Genomic DNA, 17,693 nt, shown 5'->3' with positions numbered 1-17,693 from the left:
GTGATAAGACGTTACATAAGTAAGTAAACACTGACGTCGTAGTACGACAGTAATGGTATTTTAGAGTTATTTAAATTGAAATATCTCCTGAACTAATAACTTTTCGACATACATAGGTTAGTACTATATTATAACGAATGTCCAGCTGCATCGATTGATGTATTAAAAAATACCTCATTCCATTTAAAAAAATGAAGGTCACCTTCATATCTCTGAAAAAATGACATAAAAACAAAATTTTTTTTTTGCATCGTGTCAGCCCCATTGTACCATTCAACTTTGTCCTTACCATATTTTACGTATCTTTAGAAACAACAAAGATATTTGAGGTGGTAACGTTTGGTGACTCACCCTGTATATCACCTGTTCCTGCGATTTTATAAAATTTTTCCCTGAAGAGATTAATTTAAAATCAGTTTAGCACCGTTCTATGTATTATATATTCAATTTTCTGCTACGGTTCAATTTAAAGTTTCTCTAAACCTGTCTGTAAAAATTTATATAAATTTGCTCAATCCAATTATAACAAACGACCTCTAAATCGTTATCAAACATCGACTAACAATGTTGAATCTCGTTGTATGCAATATTGTTACTGTAACTGGTAAAATGTTACGTAGCTTCAGTACGTAAAAACTTCCAATTAATTTCTATTTTGAAAATCCATTTGTTTTACTTTTTCCTAAGCGTCCAAGTCTGTTAAATTTCAGATCGGTTTCTTTTACATCACCGTGTGTACGGGGTGTCCCAATTTAAATTGCCAGGAGAGCCAACGCAGGACAACTATCTCAAAAAATATGAATGTGATGTGACAAAATGTTTTAGATCTATTTATTCAACCTTGAGGCGACCGTGAAAAAGCCTACGAAGGTCAATACTGAATTTTGAAATTGCAGCCCATTTTCTATTTGATATTACATATTATTGCTAGCCTCGAGACGTTTTCAAAATCCTACTTGAACATACACCCGGCCATATTGCATAGAAAAGCGTAAAAAATCAAATAAGAACACAGTGAATTTTGAGAAAGGATTCCGCTGTTTAATGGAATAGTTCTGAGAGAATATGCGTTATTGCGGATTATCTAATACTTTAAATGCAATAAATCGATCATTGTAGAATACAATTTCTACATGAAGATATTGTTTGTCATTGTTAACAGCGGACCTTTATGCAAAATAAAAATTTCCTACCCGAATTGCAACAAGCTAAAGGGGGATATAGTAATTTATTTTGTTTGTTAATATTGTTTAACAGGTTGAAAATAATATAACAGTATTTTTAAATTCTTCTAGTGTTTTTACTGTTTTAAATTACACCTACTCATTTTATCATAAATGCATAAAATCCGCTGTCTATAAAATCCGCTGTCATCATATCTTATAATTATACTGGGTGCTTCTTTCTTTTGCACAGTAGTGTACTTTTGGCACAAGTCGAGATTTGGCTCTCAAAGTTGACAGGCTTGGAAATTTAAAATGGTACACACCGTATAATGGACGAACGCTTTTGTCTGGAAGTGTACACGCAACAAACGGTCAGATAAAAGAAATGCATTCACTCACGCTGACCGGTCCGATGCAACACAATCATCCTGCTGTGCCTGAGGGAATTTCTTGTGGGTGTGTGCCGACCAGCGATCTGCGAGGCTGCCAAATTAACGGGAACCGTGGTTGACAAGCAATTCGCCATTGACGGTGCCCGATCAAGTTCCTTGTCCTTCTCGGGCCGATAGATCCTGCCGATGTTTCCCGTCGACACTGCACCTGTCACTGTAAACAGGTATTGACCGTCATTAACCGGATCTCCATCCTGTACCTGATCGTTTAAAAATTGTTTATGGCCAGAAGGAACAAACTACTCCGGTGACCATTCCGAATATTACGGATTTTGCAATTTTGCAATTGATTTTAAACTAACTTCCCGATGAGCTAGAGACTTGAAATTTTAAACAAAGCTCAGAACTCAATGACAATGCAATATTTTTAAAAAAAATTTTGAAAAAGCCTATGCGTTTAGGAGATATAAACAATTCAAGTTAGCCGTTACACCTCCTCGCGCAACGCTCGATAGTACGTGATCGCGTTCAGCGATCCCCACTCCGCGAGACAGCGCTCCCTACTCCCGCTTCGCACCGAAGGAGCTCAGTGTGCGCTCGAGCTCCGTGCGGTGTTTACAAAGTTACTACTATACTATAGTTACTATTATACTATAATGTTTGTTTACCAAGCGAAAGAACAGTTGCACTGAGATTCTCCGTCGAACCTTCATCTTTGACATTTTACTATGACGTTTGTTTTCGATGTGACGCGGCGGTCGCAATACCGTCTGTTTACTACATGTCTCTGTCATAAACTTATCAAAATGTTTAAAATTCATTGAAAAAATGTAAACACATAAGATTAAAAAGCAGAAAATAGTTATTTAAATAAAAATAAATTTTTTAAAAATACCACGTTTTTAAAACGGACTAAAAAGTATAAAATAAATTTTTTAAAAACACGTTTAAAAAAATGGACTAAAAAGTATAAAATAATTTTTTCTAGCCCCATACAGATTCCTAATCCCGTACAGATAGTCCTGAAAATTTGTGATTGTGAATTTTTAGTAGCTATGAAAAAATTAATAAATAATTGATGCAAAGGGTTGAAAGTGTCTAGCATTAAGAAAGGGACAAAATTATTTATTGTTTGCCGCAACGTTGCGATCAGCCTTTGTTTCAAACAAGTTCGCGTCGCGGAACAGGTCAAAGGAAAACTGTATACGTATACATATACAGTCGACTGCGACGTCAACGACAACGACGTTACGTTTATCCGAAGGTATGCTTAGAAAGCGCGCGAAATGTTCAGCTCGGTTTTGTTGTGCAAAGATGTTCGCGGGAATCGAGCAGAGCGCGCACGAACAAAATGAAATTCGAGAAAGTTCGCTTGAACGCCGGCTCGGGTACAGCGACGACCGAATTTCACTCGCGACCGTTCTATTTTCAGCGGGACAACTTTCCTAGGATAGTGCAGTGGCACCTCCAATTTTGTTCCGCACCGACAATGCCACTCTTCGATCCGATTGATGATACCAGACTTGAAAAAAATAGTCTCTACCGCAAATCTGGCGTTGTAAGTAAATTCACAAAAGTTGACCGCAATCGATGTCGTTTTTAAATATGAAAATGAGAAAAACCAAATTTTGGAAGAAGATATGCAAACTATTTGATACTATAAGAATGTTCACGAATGTTGATTGTAAAAATCAAGATAAAGGCGGAAATTAATTTTTTAAAAAAAATATTGTCTTACAGACTACTTGGTATTAAAAGTAAATTCGAGTTAACGTAAGACGAACATGTAGAAGAAGATGAAAACGAATTTTTAAAGAAAGACGGCTGGCTGGCATAGAATGTGCAATTGTAAACAACATCTCGTCAAGAATAAGATTAGAAAACGAAGAGCGAGTCGTGAGCGCACCTAGAAAATGGTCCGAGTTTAATGTATTTATAGATAGCAGACGCGCGTCTGTCTGATATTTGCTGAACTCAATAATTTAATAAAGTCCTAAGAGGCTGTTATATTTTATTTAAAATAAAACAAAATTATTTGCAAATGAATCTGTATATGTTTGTAGCTAGTTTAACATTAACATAACATAACAAAAGCTAAAATACTAAACTAAAAAGCTAAAATTGTTTTTAATGAGTCCATTGCTTTTCAAAATTCAAATCTTCATGTATCAATTTGCTTATACGAAATTGGTACAAATTAAATTGATTACCTATGTAAAATTGTATAAGAACGAAGAAAGGAGTCCTCACCAAAGCGGAGAGGCAAGACGATATATAACCAATAAAATAAAAATATATTCAAGGGATGATTATTTTTTTAATTACCTGTTACTTTGACGCTGTGGACCTTCGACACATTCCCGGCACTGACTGCACTGCTCACTCTGTTGTTATTATTATTATTGTTGTTAGCCGCAGCCATCGACGTGCTGATGTTGTCACGAACCTGGTTCAAATTGTCGGCGCTTAAAGCGGAAGTCACGCAAGGTGCCACCATCGGCACGTCCTGTATGCAGAAAAATGCACCGATTACTTTAAATGGATCATGGTCTACTGGTTTTGGCCTTAAAATAGCGGATCATTCATCTATTTGTCAACTACTCTATGTACCAAATAATTGTGTCCAAAAAGAGTTTCTTTGAAACTATTGGGTTAGAAAGAAAATTTCGAGCGTTTTCAACTTGAAATTCAAAATATATTCTACAAGACATTATCTATTCTGTTTTACATATATTACTTTTTAACATTTTCGAGATAACTTATCATGTTATTGGATAAACGTATGAATAAATATCTTAATTTTGTCTTTGAATTTTAATTTAAAAACATTACGAGCTTTTGTTCCAACCCAATAGTTATATTACAATCGAAAAAGAGAGAGAAATATAATATATATTTGTAAATTATTTCTCTGAGAATAATTACACCACGTTACGGATTCGCTATGATGAATCAAGCAAAGTAACTTCTCGCGTTACATGCATTACTAATTCTCGTATTGCGTTATGTCGACGTAAATTGTACTTTCCCGGGCGTGTTTATGAAATGACACTCAACACGTGAATGCGGATAACGATTATTATGCTACTCGACGTTGGCGAAGTTTATAAAACCATGTTCATATATACGATAGCTTTTATCGTGTTAATGGAATTTCATGTGTGCATAATGTGTGTGTGTCGTGATAAAAATGGTCTTACTCTTTACGGGATAATAGATATAAGTATAATATATTCTAAAAATATTATAAATTTGGTATGTAACATATACTAAAAATAAGAACATTTGCTCTAAATGTAAATATTAACAATATTAAGTTAAGAATATAATTACTATTTTGTTAGTATAAAATATTATAATATAATTCATAACGTCGTTGGCTTTAGAATCTCAAAAAGTATGACAAAAGAAAAGTATTGTTCAACATGTCTCATCCTCCTTTAAACGAAATCATATTGTCCACTAAATTTTTTCTTTTATTATGAAAAACAAAAGAGATATTTGTATTTCACACACTACTTAGCAAACTAATCACAGAACATCCAGTATATTAAAATATATCCTCAATACTTCCAAGTCCCTTTAAAAATTATTATATCACAATTCGGAGCAATGTTTGCATCACTATTTTTGTTTGTATTTAATGTATCGTTAAAAATTCAAATAATAATAATTATTTCATAATGAAATTAACCCTTTGCACTCGGTTGTCCCCTCTGAGGCACCACTAAAAATTGCTGTACCATTAATCAAAATATTGTTTACATTATTAAATATATTGGTATCTAATCAATGAACTGCATTTATAGCAAAATTGAAAACACGAAAATCAAAATTGTTGAAAAATTTTAAAAATTCAAGATGTCAATGTATGATTTCTCCTCTATTAAAATCATTAAGGGGAGAAATAACATTCGGTTTGATTTTTATTTCTTGCAATCAATGCAGAATCAATTACTAAACATTTAGGTATTGTATGAAGTATTGTACCAATTTCATATCCATAAAGTTTCAAAAAAATCATAGGGAATGGAAATATTCTAGATCGGAAGAAATCTTTAATTTTTCCAGTTAAAAAACAGCTCCGAGTGCAAAGGGTTAACAATAATAAAATAAGGATTATACAGCAATTGAAGTAACTCTGTTGAAATTATGTGCGTTGAATTTAACCATACCTTCGCACACAAGACGTATTTGGCACACCGGTTGACACGTGATCGGATCGTAACACCGACTTATTGACAAGACACGAACGTAAACAGTAACACGTGGCACAGAAGTTCTTGCTCACCTTAAAATTGTCATAAAAGCTAACAGGACGGCTCCTTGGCGCGTACTGAATCTCCTCGTCCGGTTGCATCGTGCTACCACCGTATGTCGACGAGCCTAAGGGCTGCGCGCGCACCTCGCCCGGCATCCTGCGCGCTTCTTCCGTCTTCCTTCTTCCACTTCCGACGCGGCGGTTGCGGTTACACGAGGTGATCGCGGGCTGATTCTTTCCGCGTTCACTTCAAGGTCGTCATTGTTCTGTCAACATTACATTTTTATCTCTTTTGTACCCCTTTTCCCGCATTTTTAACACTACAACTACCGAACCTCGCACGCTACTGATACCCTAAACCAGACCTGGGCGACGCTGGCTCAAAAAACAGATGTTGCTGCTACTCCTTTGTCGGAGTGGACGTGGTGGGGACTGTCTTACCGAGCAAGAGAAAGAGAGAAGCAGCAACATGTGTTTTTCAAGCCAGCGTCGCCCAGGTCAGCCCTAAACCGTTCACAAGCGAAATCGATTAATTACCTTTTCAGGTTTTACACTTTTTACTTCATGAATATTTTATATTTTATAATATGGACAGGATTGAATTTATCCAAATTTCGTACTATTTTTATATTATTGTAGTTGAATAAATAAGCTTACGGAGGCTAATGTTGGAAAACACAACAGTTAATGTTGCAGAAAGTTGTACAAAATTATAGACATTATAGGTCGAGTCATAAGTAATTTCCGTTTCTGGGAACAAATTGTGGTAATGCGCTTATCATCCCAGTGATTCATACGTGGGTACACGAGCTACCTGACGGACTGCAAATGACCTACCTGTATACATATATGTATTTCTTAGAAATTCATTTTTTTAATTTTGCTACGAAGCAGCAGATTATGTTTCATTTATAAAGTCGAATTTTAGATAAATAAATCTCATAACACAAAGTTGTTGCGTTGTTGTGAAATTATGAAAACTGCTAGGTCGCAAAAAACTAATACAAATTTCGTATAAAATACACAATTTCATTTAGACATTTATGTGTTCCAAAAACATTGTCCAATTAGTCGATCTGTAGTGATAGTGAACAGAGGTGGGCATTATTTGGCGAAAAAAATATTTCAAATACTATTTAATATTTTAGATTTTATTTTGCTTAAAGAAAATAGTATTTTAAATAAGATATACAATTTCGAAAATAAAATATTTCTATTTTAACAATCTGAACCTCAAAATAAAATATTTCTATTGCAACAATTTGATCCAGAAAATAAAATACTTCTATGTATTATCTATTTCTTTATACAGAATAAAATCTTTTTAAATAAATTGTGGGAAACGGGAGTTATATAAATAAAAACATATTTCTTCTCTCAATAATTTTAACAAATTGAAAAGAATGTAACAATGCTCACAAATTCTTCTAATGTCTTTCCATTGCGATATATTTTACCTATCCATTTTTATCATAAATGCATAAAGAAATGGCTCCAAAAATATGTTCAAAAAAAGAGCGGATGAAGGATTAATCCATCCTTTTTAGAATTTATGTGTGACTACCCCAGGGCTCCCAAAACCACCATAAGATCAAATGAATGTTAATGAGCTTTTTCCTAGCTTCAGTGCTGTTCAGTAAACCTTGTGGCATAGGTGAGAGCAAAGTTACGAGCCAATAACGTCATTGGAATGAAAGCGGAGTGGGGGAAAAGATTGTCATCTGTATCATGCCAAAAGGTCGATGATCATTCTATTTCATAATTTCATTCAATCTCTATACATGCAATCTGCCGTCGATCGGTGTCACTCTCCACCTTATCGAATTCTGTCAGAAGATACTCTATTGAACTTCGACACTCGAAAGCAATTGGCAACTATTAGACATTTAGCATCTCTAATAAAATGCGATAATCTACTGAAAAGATAGTCGTTTTAAACTTTCGTCCGCTACTGTATGTTTACCTGTGTTCTCGCGTCATATCAAGATTCAAGCCAGAGAAACTACGCGAGGCCAGATCGCAGTTCGACCGCAAATCTCCAACTTCCCGGAAGCGCACCTGCTTCTAGAGTCTAGAGCAATATGACTCACTCGTTCCCCTGAAAATGATGGTATCGGAGCGCGTGACTCCGCAGTCGGCAGGGAAATTTCTCTTAATCTCGAACGACACGTCGTAAGTCACGCATCGGACTTTCCGTTAACCCTGGAGAAGAGAAACACCCGGAGAATCCTGGATGATCAGCGGTCCCCGATTTCTCCACTGCGCGGTACACGTGGCCGGTCACGTGCGACCGTCATCCGTCACCCCGTAAACCTCTGAAAAATAGAGCGGTATCGTCAACATGGGAATATACCGTGTCGTTTCTCGATCGAACCGATTTGTATCAATTATACCGACGCGCTGTATCGACGGTGCATCGAGTCGGTTCGTGCATCATTGAGATCGCTTCGGGAATTCGGAGCTTTCCAGTTAATCTGAAACCGTTATTACCTGCCGATAGGGGAACTGCATCGTGCTAGACATTTTCGTGGGATTTGCCTCTACGAAAAGATATACACTCGGTAAGATAAGCCTCCGTACACCCTTTAAAACAGAATAACTTTTTTATAATTGTACCAAACGATTTGATTATTTGTAAGCAATTAGAAGCATTGGTTTACTAGATGAAAAATTACAATTGATCAGGTCACATGCAAAAAGAAGAAAAGCATTTTCTAAAACTTTTTTATTTGGGTCCCTAATGAAAATTTAAAATATATGTTTTGTAGATCTATGTTAGTTTTACACATGATAATTTCATCGAAATCGGTTGACGCAGGAAAAAACGACACGCATCGAAAGATGTATGATTCCGTGGATTTCAAGCTGAAATTGATCAAAAGTCGTATTTTCACCATTTTTAACCGCTTGTAGCTCGTGTGTATGTCAATCGATTTCGATAAAATTTTCTAGCAGGTGTGTAACTACTATAGATCTACAAAACATATATTTTAAATTTTTATATTAAGGGCCCAAATAAAAAAGTTTTATAAAGTGCCATTTTTATTTTTGCATGTAACCTTGTAAATTGTAATTTTTAGAAAATATTTTTTTCACATCATTCAGTAAACCAATGCTTCTAATTGCTTACGAAACATCAGGTCATTTGGTATAATTATAAAAAAGTTATTGTGTTTTAAAGGGTGTACGGAGACTTATTTTACTGAGTGTAGGACCAAATCGATTCTTTGACACAGCTTGTCAAAAATGTCGGAAGAGAATGGAGGGCGGAGTTGAAGTCCTAAGGGGATTATTGAGATCGTTGAGCCTTTATTTAACCCTTATGTCAATAACTAAAATTTTCGACATTCGGTGATCATCTCGGAATATGGATCTTTCTGAATTTATGCATATATGACAAAAATTAAAGAGGGAGATAAATATTTGGTTACTAATTCCCTTCAATTCGTGCTCCTTTCCCATCATCTGGCGACTCTGACGCTATTAAATGATTTTGAGCTCTAGATAGAGGTACTAAACTAGAATTCTGATTCCTGTAAATGTTGCAGTGTTCGCTAATTTGTTGATACTCAATTGTGGTAGAAATATGCTCGACAGCTCGGGTCGGAAGCGACCCAGCAATCGCTGGTCCAGCAAACATTTTATGTGTTTCGCAAGTCACGTGCGTTTCAATCCGGAACTCGTTGCTCCAGAAACGAATATCTGGCGTTACGAAGCGGCGACGTTTCGCAATAATTTCAGAAAGCGAGTGCAAAACGAACGGATCATGTACGGAGGAAGTTATGTGGAGAATCAGGTTCACTTTTACAAGTTACTGCGGCGTAGAAAGTGTTGCCAGTGGTACGGCGCTCTTGAATTCGTAGCGAGAAAGCAATTTAGAGAACGCGGGCACACACGCTGACGAAGCAAAAAGACGGAAGTGGCGTGTATGCGTGTATGTTTCTGTCGTGGTATGTTAATTTATCCGGTAACTCGGTCGACTTTTTATCGACAGGATGCTACGATAATGCCTGCCCGTGAATTCCCATGGAGCACCATGCGTTTATCTTCCGCTGCGGAGAGTGGACTGTTTCCGTTCTCCGTTTCTGAATCCCGATTCTCGAAAAATTGCGTATTTTTAACCCTTTGCACTCCTTTGTCGAGTATGACTCGACATCAGAGAAAGAGAAATGTAAATAAAACGCGTTTATGTATGTATTTCGTTCTTTCTTTATTTATTTCATTGACTTATTTTTTAATTAAAAACAAGTATAAGCTCCACAAATATGAATTGCAACAAAATTTGAGTAATATTTAATATAATTAGTAAGAAAAATTGTTTAAAATATGTAGCAGTTAAGGAACTGTCCTTTGAAGTAAATTTCAAATGAAACACTCAAAATAGTAGGGAATTGTTGGCAAGGAAATTGGAAGATAATTCCGAGTGCAAAGGATTAAACTGTGATCTTTTCGTCGAAAATAATTGTATGAAACAAATCTGGAATTAATTAAAAAAATTTACCATATGTAAGCTCTTGCATAACTATTACGTGACAACAGGTGCTTAAATAATTGTCTAATAGCAGATCGTTGAAAAATTGGATACTTCTGCGAGGAATTATTAAATAAATTCATTTATTCGTTCACATATTACAAATAAAAACCGAACTAAAACAAAATAGACCCTTCATTGCGATTTTTATCTACATTCTACATTATATGTAAACTACTGATCTTGAAATGCTCTTAAAATTTCAAAAAATTGAAGACGAGTAAAATATTTTACAATGATGGAGTAAAAATATAAAGAAAACTATTAGCTAGCATTTTAGCAACAATCTACTCCGAGTTATGAAATAAAAAAGTGGCTGGACCTTAGAAATACCGGACATGTCCAACAAGTTTTATGTAAATTCCTATTTTGATAAAGATGTGATAAAAGCCAAACAAAAGGAATTTTTATCAAATAACAGCACTCAATCCTTGTACGCGGTTTCCCGAATCGTGAAATCTAGCACACGCGACAAGTGCATAAAGAGCCGCAGTCCAATTATGATTCCTACTTTCCGGGCATTTCCGAGTGTGGTCCGAGTTAGTTCAGTAAACCCTTCGTCATGGTGACGTGATTGTGAGCGCCGCATAAAGAGGCTTAATAGAGAAATGACTTATTTCCAGCAGTAACGCCGGTAACCCGAACACCGGCCCTGCCATAGGTAGGTCACATCATTGTGTTTAGAACCACGACGCGCCTCGATTTCATTACGTTGCGCGGTATGTTGCGCAACATCGTCGGGATATTAACTTCGAATCTCGCGACGTGAAAGTAAAGCCTCGCTCACAGTCGCCGAAAGCCAAGTGTGGGTAAAAATTGGACCGAAGTGCGATCGGTCCTGCTTCGACGATCGACCGAACGAGATCCTCTGACGCAATGAACATTCCCAATCGCTAGACTATGCGGATTTTATGCGTTCATGACAGAAATAAGTGGCTGTTCTTTGATACAGACAGTATTAATTAACTAGACAAGTATTAATCTGGCGACTCTGAATGGCATGTGTGGCTAGCAAAATTTTGATTTTCATAAAAAAAAGCTTTTTACAAAACATGCTTATATTAAAATGCACTAAAAAGGAGAAAATAATTTTTTTAGACATTAGTGGTTATAAATAAAAGCGTCGAGCGCTAAATTATATTGACGTAATCTTCGTGGGCGCTCCATGCTTTTATTTATAGTCACTAATGACTAAAAAAATTATTTTCTCCTTTTTAGTGCATTTTAATATAAGCGTGGTTTTTAAAGCTTTTTTATATATTTTTTTATTTTCTACTTTTTAGTCTTTTTGAAATGGAACGCAAGATATAGTAATACTCTCTCAATGGAGTCCGAAATTGCTCGAAACGGAACTGAATGAACGGAACACCACATTGACTGAGCTCCATCGGTGCGAAGTGCGTCAGTAGAGTGGGGATGAGTCGGAGTGGGAACGCATAGTAGAGTAGGGAGCGCTGGAGCGCGGAGTGGGGATCGCTGAATGCGATGACGTACTATATACCGAGCGTCGTGCGACGAGATCGCGGTCTAGATCGATCTTTTTTATCTAGCGTTTCTAACAACTGAAAAACCCCATTTTTGTATTATCGAGAAATTAGAACGCGCATTCCGCACCCTTGCAATCCTGGAAAAATGAGTCTGCTTAAGTTCCACCTATTAATTTTTGTCATGAATGCATAGAATCATGCTATACACCTACATACTTCTGTATATTTGATAATCTTGGTTATCATTTAAAGGATCTTTGTATGAAATGAAAGTTCTTTGCATCAAGTGCAAGATGCAGTAACCAAACAATAATTTATTTCTCTCTTTAATTTTTGTCATAAATGCATAAAATCATGATACACATACTTGTGCATATTTAAAGGATCTTTATACAAAAGAAAAATTGTTTGCATCAATTCTACGATGTAGTAACAAGAATTTAGTCCTCTCTATAATTTTTGTCATACATGCATAAATGCAGAAGAATCCATATTCCGAGATGGTAATGGACTTGTTGCAATTTGTAATACATGTACCGTTTAAACGTTTTGAGGCAATACCTTCTAAAGTCTACCATTTTATAAATTCTACTTTTTCATCCAGAATGTAAAACCTTGTGCATGAATTACTAACAGGGTCGTAACGTGCACAGTTCTAGAAAATTAAGCAACGCATACGTAATTGAATACGTTACATATGTATAAGTAGGATAAGCAAGACTGTTTCGCACTTACGGAATGGTAAAACGTCTAGATTATGTGCTCAGAATGCACTTGTAAATGTTGTAACACTAATTTGAGTTCAACTGGTGCAAGCCATAGCTTTAGAAAGTATTGGAACTTTTACCATTTTTATTCCATTTTATCGTAGCAGTATAGTCCGTTATTATACGATTTTCTAACATTTAGAAAACAAATAGAAAAATCTCCACTTGATGAAAACTTGCACCTTGAATCCTAGAAAACTCGACAACGAGTTTCACATTTGTCGACTGACCTCGAAACAAAAGAATTAATCATGAGGCTGGACTCGAGCGAAATCACTATCGTTCGTATCCGCTTGTTCCTCTCTTTCTCTCTCGCACTCGTAATGTTTTTACCAGATAGTGATCGTTTAATTGCCGCAAGACTTTGAAACTATAAGTGTTCACACGGAGAAAGAAAAAACGATGTGTAATTTTCTTGGAAAGTATAATTAATATAAAATACGACGCTCTATTTGTGATCTTTACGCAACAGTTCACACTGCTTTCCTGTTTTCTTATTAACCTTTTTGTTTTTCTCAGAACTTAACTTTTTACTTTGTAACGTCTGTGTGTTTTATTTATTCCCCACTCCGGCTACGTCAGAGCTTGCTAATATCCTCTTGTTCTCAACGGCGGACCATTGATTTTGGGGCCTGGGCTAACACCAATCTGGTGTTAAAACAACTGCGCCTACCCAATCAACCCAAATTGATAAGTACCAAAAATGTTTGTATAAACATTTACACATTACGCCGCTGGCTGTATGTGAAGGAAGCTCAATATTATTTCCTTTTAAATAACAATCTCAAAGATTATAGTAAAAGTGCTATCGCTATTAATATAAAGTGTTATAACAATTTATAAAAAAATCTACAATTTATCTTTGACTTAACTAAAGACTGTCAAAAAACTAACCATTTGCGAAGTGATGAAATTATGTGTCACGTGATTTAAAAAAGAATTAAAGACAAAAATTAAATGATAATAAATCGACAAATAAAATAAATAAAATAGCCACACGTTGCAATAACTTTCCGAATCGACCTCCCACGAGAAATTACACTGTACAGCACAAATTTTGTTCAGCAACTATTTACTGTTGGGCGGTTCTTATAGAGTGTGTCATTCTAAAACCAAATCCGAAAGTAAAATTGCTCTATCACGCGACGTTTTCGAAAACATTGATTTTTGTAAAAATGCATGATTTCGATAAAGTAAAAATACATGATTTGATAAAGTAAAAATGCATGATTTTGATAAAGTAAAAATGCACGATTTTGATAAAGTAAAAATGCATGATTTGATAAAGTAAAAATGCATGATTTTGATAAAGTAAAAATGCACGATTTTGATAAAGTAAAAATGCATGATTTTGATAAAGTGAAAATGCACGAGTTTGATAAAAAAAGAATGAGGTGTTACGCGAGAACAAAACATGCGAGACAGTTCAGGTTTATATCAAAAGATAGTGATTTTGTTGCAGTGTTATCGATCATTCACAAATTAATATCGACATTCCTCGATCACTCTGACGCTGAATCCTAACGAACGGTGTTTCTATTTGCGCGATACGCGGTACGGCAGTGGCCGCGTCTGCCAAAACTGAGAGTTGCCAACGATGAGAACCAGAAATTCATAAAATTACGTAACGCGTACGACCGTAGGAAACAAGCCCAGTTGTTCGTGCGAAATGTCGTGCTGGTTAACGAGACCAACAGACGTCACACAGAAAAATGCTTCAGCCCGTAAACATAATAATAAATTAATTGCCGCGCGGTCATTAATGAGCGTGTGGCAGGGCGGTGTTTTGTATACGACATCTCGTTGCGGCGCGCCGGAGTGCTGCGTCAATTGTTGTTAAACAAACCTGTTTCTGCATACTCGAGACGCACGGCACCGGAAAGCACAATCGATTCGAGTGACGGGTAATCACGAAACATTCGAATCGCGATCGTACGCGTCGTCACGTTAAACAAGTGGGGCAACTTGTTAGCCCCTGCTACGTAATTGCATTAACATACGTAGCGGGGCGGTTCCGCTGCACCAGATAAACGGACCATTCACTTGGTTTTGTTCTTACGACATTATTTATGCATCCGTTCTGACCGAAATCGAATTTTCATTAACGCGCGTGTAGCATTGGTTTCGTTCATATTGTTGATTTACGAGCTTTCACTCTTTTGAAGTTAACACCTTTCTTGGGGCACTTGAAAGACTAATTCGTGGAGAGATTCATTTTTAATTATAACGATCGTATTTACCGGATTCAACTGGAACTTACTTTTGTTGTTCTTGATTTATTTGACAATCGAATATACTACGAATTTAACCTTCGAAAGGTAATGTGGGGTCTCGGAGACCCCAGCTTCAGATTTTTGAAAAGAATTTTTATACGAATAAAATTAAATCTCTAGATTATGAATAACTCTTTATCCTCCGTTATTCTTTATCCCTTTATTAGAAACGAGGCCATTTATGAAATTCATTTGTCGGGGTCTAAGAGATCAGCACCATACTATTTATGTGTTATTAGACCTTACCTTGCGAGGGTTATAATATTAATATACTAGTTTTACATTGTTAAAAAAAGTTTTAAGTATTAAATAATAATTATTCCTTAATGCGGCCGCGGAGAACAATTTTTGCAAAGGGAAAGTTACTTCAAATGACATCAGGAATCAGCCCTTTCAAGGAAGCAAAACATTTTTGGAACAGCCTGTATACCGATCGTGCGCAAAATACTTTTTAATTTGAGCAGAAAGACAGTCACGCACCGACGCGCGTTAATTAAAATCGCATTAGTCAATCGCGATGTGTACCAGCGTGAAAATGGAGTCATGGATCCCGTTGAAGAGCCGTCTATCGCGTGCAGTCCTGCGAACTTGATTTAGCAACCGTGCTCATAGAAATTCAATCGGCCTCTCGCATAATTGCTACGTGTAGACACGCTTCATAATTCGAATGGAACGATACCATATTCGAATTTGCATTTTTAGTCGGCAGAGAGAAAGGTCCTGCAATTCGTCTAACTCTGTTTTAGGAGAAATAGGTCAAGAATTTTATGTGTCAATACAAGGGATGAACTCTCTTCGATTCGCTCTCAATAAAATTATAACCCTTGATTTCAAGTGTTTACTGATCATTATAGCATGTGTATCTTGTAACTTAATATTACCGGTTATGCGTTTCGTGTTGTGTTGCTTGTCCGTAACAATGGCGGCAAGCCTATTGTCGTGGGTGCACAGGCGTTCTCTGCAATTATCACTCCGCCAAGGTGTATTCTATTCCTTTCGTTTGCTGCGAAGGTTACGGGAATGTGTTGGAATACTTTGTATTACGGAATCGCTACTGCATTATTGTTATCTACGTGTTTATTTATAGCTATGAATTGCTAATGTGCGACGCGCTGTTCTTTATCGCAGTTGTGCATGCGAGATACTCCATTTAAATGTTCTACATATGTTAGTTGCTGACAAAAATACAGTTTTGTACAAGTTCTACAATATTTCGGACAATTGAATGAAATATAAAACTGTGAAGACACATAAAAATCTCAAGATCTCAGGATGTTTGTACACTATGTATTTCGACGTCATTAAAATTATCAAAAGGAAAAATACGTTTTTGTGCGCATTAAATTTCTGAGTCAACTCAGGCTGTTTTTATTGCGCATAAATATTCGCAGTTAACCATTTCTGTCAACAAATGTTTTCCATGTCGCGTACAAGATGGAAAAAGGAAACGTAGGTAAATAATTCAACACATTTCGCACACTGCATAACAGCAGTTCTCATAGTCGAACATGAGTGGGGGCTTCGCACGTGCGACCTGCGGTTGTTCTAATTAAATTCTCCAGTTACAAACCGTTCTCAGGGTTCATGATCGTTCGGGAACGTTATCGCGAGTCTAGGAACGATAACATCGTACTGAAAAGCTTATTATGCGATTCGCCAAATCCATTCATGCCTTTCAGTCGAAATCAGCTATGAACAGGACCCCTTTGAACGACCCCGACAGCCAATCAAAAGAATATTTCGTTCGTTCACCACCGGATGACTTGTCGTTTTGTTCGTTCCTGCTGATTGGCTTCTAAACGCGTTGCCAAAGCGTTTTGTGCACTGATATTCTTTTTGAAATTTAATAACTTAAGGTTCTTATAATATCTGTGTCCTTTTCTTTATATCCTCCCATTTTGTTTTCTTTTACACAATATATTGTATATGATAATCATATCGATATTCATATCGATTCTATTAAATAGTACTAAAATAAAGCAAACTTTTATGCAAAGTACTAATATACGAAAACATTATAATATATATTAGAAAGATTTATGGACGTCAGTGTACTAGTTCCGGGGGAATGAGATAATTAAAAGAAGAATGATATTTCTATTTAACTCCTATGTCTTGCAATTAATGCAGTTTTTTATTTTGTATAAAGATCTGCAGTTTATCAGTAAAGAAAATTCACGTTCTTTATTTTTAAAAAAATTTTTGCACTCGGAGCTATTTTAACTCGAAACAAACATTTCTTCCGATCTAGAATAATTCCATTCTATATGATTTTTTTCTTTCTATGGATATTAAATTAATATAATACCTCCTACAATAAATGAATATTTAGTAATTGATTAAATACTAACATATTTAATAATGTAAACAATATTTTGGATAATGATACTTTTTTATGTCACAAGTATTCAATAGTTTGCCAATTATGTATTATTCTTAAGTTACAGAGACGCTACAGAATTGCAACAGTTTGTTCAACGGAAGGAAAAGAAGGTGATCGTAAAATTTTGTCCGAAAGGCGATTTATCAACGATTCGAGAAACAAATGTTTTTTACAACGAGGCACAACACGCGTTGCTTTCACAGTCGTCAAGTCACCAATCACAATACTACCGCGGCAGCGTTATCAAACCAGCCAAATGTGTTTTTGATGACACTGTACAGCTGTCGGCTTAACGTGTACGCGAAAACGTTTGTATTACGCACTGCGACTCCGATAAATTTTCCGCGTCACGCTGAACGACACACGTCAGGTCTCTTACGAAATTGCGACACAGTCCTGAATTAAAGAAAACAATGCACGGCCGTAAAAACCG

General features: G+C 36.0%; 1 protein-coding gene across 6 annotated transcripts in view; it reads right to left on the bottom strand.

Annotated features, from left to right (window-relative positions):
• LOC143212299 (uncharacterized) overlaps window positions 1–17,693 on the bottom strand; it is a 34,928-nt gene that overhangs the window by 15,803 nt on the left and 1,432 nt on the right. For 2 of the 6 annotated variants that reach the window (XM_076430928.1, XM_076430929.1), the window contains 4 exons: window positions 7,783–8,134; window positions 5,850–6,085; window positions 3,884–4,064; window positions 1,566–1,772 (listed from right to left, as the gene is read on the bottom strand). In XM_076430928.1, coding sequence (XP_076287043.1) covers window positions 1,566–1,772; window positions 3,884–4,064; window positions 5,850–5,975 — 514 coding nt within the window. In that variant the 5' untranslated portion in view covers window positions 5,976–6,085; window positions 7,783–8,134. Of the gene's footprint in view, window positions 1–1,565; window positions 1,773–3,883; window positions 4,065–5,733; window positions 6,086–7,782; window positions 8,135–15,758; window positions 17,688–17,693 lie in introns of those variants that run through there. The other 4 variants (XM_076430930.1, XM_076430932.1, XM_076430931.1 and 1 more) reach the window with 4 other exon arrangements.

The sequence above is a fragment of the Lasioglossum baleicum genome, chromosome 9 (assembly GCF_051020765.1).
Source record: "Lasioglossum baleicum chromosome 9, iyLasBale1, whole genome shotgun sequence".
NCBI classification, from domain to species: domain Eukaryota; kingdom Metazoa; phylum Arthropoda; class Insecta; order Hymenoptera; family Halictidae; genus Lasioglossum; species Lasioglossum baleicum.
Note: the sequence above shows the minus strand (reverse complement) of the source record. Positions and strands in the feature narration are given on the sequence as shown.